Genomic DNA, 5,763 nt, shown 5'->3' with positions numbered 1-5,763 from the left:
GGAACAATGAGTTTCCATGTGCATTTAGAAAGTTTATATGGTATTTAAGTGATTCAAATTATTTCTATTGTTTTCAGTGCCACCGAGCTACCCAGTCCTCGGTCCAACGTCCGCCGACTTTAATACAACAAAATGTATTTATGTTTATAAAGATTTCGACATATATTGCAAGACTGGAAATGGAACAGAACCTGTTCTAATCAAACTTTTAATTGGACAAAATTCATTTGTTCTTAATGAAAATAAAGAGAACAAAGGGTGGTACCTTTTCAGTAACGTTCATCAACAAATGGATGGACTCTCAAGACGGAATGTGACATGTCAGGTTTCTAATATAGCCCTTCAAACACCTTACGAAGTACATGGCGTTCTATGCAGCGTAGGTAAGCAACATCAAGTTAAACTAAGATGCGATCATTTCTGTGTTGGATGATTTCAATGCTAACGGGCAATATACGTTTTGGTGGGAAGATGAATATAGCAAAAACAAATACACAGAGAAAATGTCATTCATAGTTTCAAGCTCAGTGACAAAGGGTTTGGAATCAACTATTCGGATATTTATGAAGCTTATAAAATATGAAATGTCTTTGGTTAGTTTGTTTTTTCAAACATATTGCAATCTTATTGGAAACAAAATATTGCAGATAATCAGTCCGATGAAAAGGACATTCATGCATTTGTTTCAACATTCCGATTCCCAGTCAGCAAAGTACTTATTGGAGCAGCCGTTTTGTGTGTACTCTGCATCTTGTTCGTAATCGGAAGTAAGGATTGTGTTTATTATACTATCATCAAATCAACTAATTTCTCATTCATCAAAGATTTGATAACGATAAATCTAACCTCTCATTTTCGCTGTTAAATCGAGTGCAAAACTATAAATGGCTCATTTCCCTGATAGCATCGTCGACCAAATCCAAACGCTCATTACATTTAGGTACCTGACCATCGATACGCTGTTTTGCAACTTTTTTTATTTTTCATAAATTTTGTCACGGACCTCTCTGTGTTTAGCACTTTGTTTGATATGAATATGGGTTTGTGTATTAACAAATATGATCGTTCAGTGATTTACTATCAATACACAATGCATTCAGGTATTTAAGTATTTAATCGACAATAATTAATGAGGCAATGGTTTATAATGCAAAAAAAAGCCAAGAATCAAATATAGAGAGAAAGCTACGAAAAATAGTATTAATCTTCTCACAGTTGTGTTTAATAATGCGAGTGGTTTTTATGTCAAAATGATATAGAAACGGAATCTCGTAAAATGCATTTTTCTGCACAATACGCAAACCAGGTAGTTTTATAAGGGTCAACTGGAGTAAATGGATAAAAAAAATGTGTTGTGTGAAAATTATTTAGTATTAGTTTAACTATTTTGCTGTCTATTGTAATCGTTCTACTTCCTTTGTTGCCAAATTTTATGGTATGTACCGGTTTACAACGTAATTGTTTGCAAAGTACAATGAGATATGTAGACTCCACAAGCACTATTTAGAATTTCATTTGGTTATATGCTTCATATCAACATATATCTTTTGCAGGATACATATTTCTTAAACGACGACGGGACAACACAGTCACCACAATAGTAATGTATGTATCAATTGCAAGTTTAAATTATTGACTTAAAATTTGACATATCTGTTATAAAGTTGCAAAGCTTAATTGATTTAAATTTGTGATAGATTGTGCAACTCATTCAGGACAGTTTTTCCGATAAAGCAGTTTAAGTACATTTCTCATTAAACTAAACAAAATAATTGTTGCGTTTATTTTTAGTGTTGAAAATCACAGCGGTAAGTTATTTTTAGTTTATTATATGTACAAGCCTTAATTGGATCAAAACCTTTGAAAATATGATCATGTACACTGTTAATATAAATCATGAGATGGCTTTCTTTTGATTCGTTTTGTTAAACAAGTGTTTTATACGGTCTAGTATCTACATATAACGTAACATATTTCGCTATCATAGATTTTCCAAATTGTTTAATTAAATATTAATAAATGAATTATTAAACATTTCTAAATGAATTATAAAAAGTATCACAACCAATATCATACAATTGATTTTTTTTATGGATGCAACTGCCAATTGTCAGCGATTTCATACAATATTCAAATATTCAGTTTTGTTTATGTAGCCCAAAACCACTGGAATTAAGACAGTGAATACAATTATGAGCTATTACGCTTTCGATGTCTTTTGTTTCCTTGCTAATCCTAGGTTTGGATCAAAATAATAAAACGTTTTTTCGTTGTCTGTTATTGAATAAATAGTAACGAAAGCCACATAAATTTACAAAGGCTGACATTCGAAATTTTATCAAGTTTAATGTGTCGACCTCGAGAAATTTAAAATTTTGATGATATTAGTCTATCAATAGACGCTTGTTACCTTACTGCTAAATTCAGCACAAATTATCCCTGCATTTGAACAATCATGATTAAAGCTTAAGAAAGTACAACCATTAGATATATATATATGTAAGGTCCATCAGCAAGGACACAAGAGTGAAGGGAATACTTTATTGTTAAAACGAAATTGCAACACCATTGTCACTGGATCTATATTGCAATGGAAGCTGCGGAAACCATTTTTTAGCAGACACGAACTATATAGTTATCATTTATGTGATAAGGATCAAATAAACAAATACAGTTACACACTTAAAAAACACACACTTACATAAATATAACGAGAGTGTTTATTAATGAACCTTGGGTCGATAATCAATGCAATCGGAAGAATGCTTATTTTACATGTGTTTTAATGTTATACTTGAATATTGTTGACATCGATTAAATTCGCTGATCGTGTCCACAAAAAAGGAAATACATTTATTGTTTACGTTCACATTAGTGCAATGACATTCAGATGAGTAAAAGAATGTCGTCGAGTCTTTTGGAATTTATAAACATTTCATTTTGTTTTTAATCCCAGGAACACTGTAATTACATGATTTATGTAATCCTTTGTCTCAGTTTTTGAAACGGTTCGAAGAAGACCTGAAGACCGAAGTTCACATCTGTACGATGAAATTCAGTCATCTAATACTGAGACAACTACGCTTCAACATTTAGTAAGATATCCTTAAATTATAGCTTACAAATGTAAAATATTCGTTATCAAGAACCATATATTGTTTTAGCTCATAGTCACGTTTTAATTTTGTTTTCGTGTTGCTAGACGTTTTTCAAAACCGGTTTAATGCTTGAAATTGCAATTGATTCTTATTCAATACACGTACTCAATTGCATGTGACGTTGTACATGAATACTATTTTTAGATAGATGAAAAGGGTGAGGTTCACTCTATATTCACTCTATATTCGATTTTAAGCTGAAACATTCAGTAGCCTCATACCACTCGAGAGCAAAGCGGTTTCATACAACACTTGTGATATTGTGTTGTTAGAAGCCACTGAGGGTTGTATGTGAATGTGCGAGGTACCCTACATCCCAAGTTACCATCAGCGTAACTATTATATATAATATGCATTGCTTATATAAGTAGTTTTCTTGGAATTATAATTACCATGTTTCTCAGTGTTTGTTTAAAAAGATTATCACCAATACTGTAAATGATAATAATAAACTTATTTAAAGGGTGGAGTGCCTTCAAGTGCAATCGAGAACCAAAACGCACCGCCACTTTTGGATATGGAAGGAATCCAAGTCTTTTCAAACGAGAATGTCAGCCACTACGACTATGCGGATACCCCATCCGCCCAAAGTGACCGTCGGACCATCGCACCGGACACAAACTATATCCATGCTATATAAATAATTTTGGTTACAAGTCAAAATATTTACTATGTTGACGTGTTTGTGTCATTCGGAATTCCTGTAATCACTTTAAATTCGCAAACCGTTTTAATGCCATTAAGGCAATGTTGACTGTTAGAATATTGTTCTTAAGTGTGAGTTCTATTCTTGCGTGTAATACATTGACACTTGTGCATTTTATATTAGACAGCAATTAAAAAGTGCAATGTTATCGTTTGTTAATCATTCCCTATTTCCGAATCGCTGCGTATCGTGTATCCTTTATCTTTAAATCTAATTATATGTTAATGTAAACCATATCTATAATGTTGACCGAAAACGCTTCAAAGATTTCTACTCGGGGCGCTCAAATTTACGCACAAATCCTCAGTGGTACTTTAGAGTGAATTGTCATTGGTGTCTTGACTGATTGCATCGTACCTTGGAGGAGTTGCCACTGTTACTGTTACTCTGTCCGAGTTCATATTCATTCAATGAGATTGTTTGTAACCGGCTCTTAAGTACTATAAGTTTGTTATAAGTTTATATGTTGTTGTGTTGCTTTATTTGTTTATAAGTTGTTGTAGACTCTTAATAGGCCTAACGGTTTAATTGTGCAATGTTGGGACTGTCTTTGATGTTGAGATCTTGTAGACTGGGTTAACCCCATTCAAAAGGTAATTCAGGTGATTGATGAAGCTTTGTTATCATTAATAAATTGGCATTAGTAAAACACTAGAACTGTTGTATATTCGATTGTTCTATTTTGTACATATAGTTGATTGTTTTGTAAGGATTTGATTCGTTTACCTTAACCCATATAACAGTACATAAATGTGATTTTGTTGTACATGATTTTGTGTGTAACTGGTCATTTTAGCACACCTGTGCACGAAATAAAATGTATTAGAGCATATGTTCTTCGTATTTTATTATGAAGATATACAGTTGTCGTTGCGAGCTCCAGCAAACTCAATAAGAACATTGTCTAGCCTAAACTAATAATAAATCGAAAGTGTGTTATGAGCTAGGTCTACAAACAAACTCTAAGAATACATGTAGACACTATCTAGCCTACGACTGTTTTGGAAAGCACACAAATTATTTTCATCAACAATCGCAGAAATTGATATATTATAGCATTTATTTAAATGCAACAATCGTTGTTTTTCTTTCGAAAATTGTAAATAATATTTATGAAACGCCGTAAGGCATGTAGGTTGTTTTTCTGAATAATTTGCAGAAATAAGTGAGAAAGAGCGCTCGAAATAAAAACTCCTACTACACCACAAATTTGTTTGAAAACACGATATGTGGAAGGCTAGTTTCAATTTGAATCGTTAGATTTTTAAGCTTTCGTTTATATGTTATATATAATAGTTATACGACATGAAGATAAATCTTAATGATTCAGAACTGGCAGAGTAAGAACATTTCATGTAATTGACTTTGAATACAACCTCATTGACTGAAGCAAGATCTGACACTGTCACAGCAACGGTTATATATAATATTTATATGACCTGAGGAAATAATCTTAATGATTCAGAACTGGCGGAGTAAGAACATTTCATGTAATTGACTTTGAATACAATCCCATTGACTGAAGCAAGATCTGACACAGCAAATGTTGATTGGATGAGAAGCAGTATGCGGGCCTTTACACATCCGCGAAAGTTGCCATTCGTATGATTAAGCCTACATACAAGAGATACAAGAATCTTTATTTGAAGTCGGATTTAAAAAACACAAGAAACTTTAGCTCAATGAGCTATTTTCCAACATGAATAGCAAAAATACATAACAAAACAAACATAACAATGAAAACCTGGAAATAGAAACATAAACATTTAAAAACGGTTACATATTGAAAAATGCATTTACAAAAACCGTTTCTTAATATTCATGCAGAAAATAACAAAATGGAAGGTGGATTAGAGCACTGTAAACAATGATGACATCAATTTTATTTTAAATAAATTG

At 32.4% G+C, this 5,763-nt stretch overlaps 1 protein-coding gene across 1 annotated transcript; it reads left to right on the top strand.

Moving 5' to 3' along the window:
* The first annotated feature begins 289 nt into the window (after positions 1-289).
* Positions 290-3,798, top strand: LOC128235694 (uncharacterized). Its single transcript, XM_052950495.1, has 6 exons — positions 290-383; positions 648-767; positions 1,554-1,605; positions 1,792-1,808; positions 2,998-3,095; positions 3,622-3,798. Exons 1-6 carry the CDS (start codon positions 290-292, stop codon positions 3,796-3,798), a joined length of 558 nt encoding a protein of 185 aa, XP_052806455.1.
* Positions 3,799-5,763: the final 1,965 nt, after the last annotated feature.

This window comes from Mya arenaria, chromosome 5 (genome assembly GCF_026914265.1).
Source record: "Mya arenaria isolate MELC-2E11 chromosome 5, ASM2691426v1".
In the NCBI taxonomy this organism is placed as follows: domain Eukaryota; kingdom Metazoa; phylum Mollusca; class Bivalvia; order Myida; family Myidae; genus Mya; species Mya arenaria.
The sequence above is the reverse complement of the archived record's forward strand: the minus strand, read 5'-3'. Positions and strand labels throughout refer to the sequence as shown.

Excerpts from the sequence above, each read along its gene's own strand:
- LOC128235694 (XM_052950495.1), top strand. The coding sequence starts at position 290 with ATGGATGGACTCTCAAGACGGAATGTGACATGTCAGGTTTCTAATATA. Across the intron at positions 384-647 it reads TGGCGTTCTATGCAGCGTAG|ATAATCAGTCCGATGAAAAG; the intron begins GTAAGCAACATC and ends AAAATATTGCAG. Across the intron at positions 768-1,553 it reads CATCTTGTTCGTAATCGGAA|GATACATATTTCTTAAACGA; the intron begins GTAAGGATTGTG and ends TATCTTTTGCAG.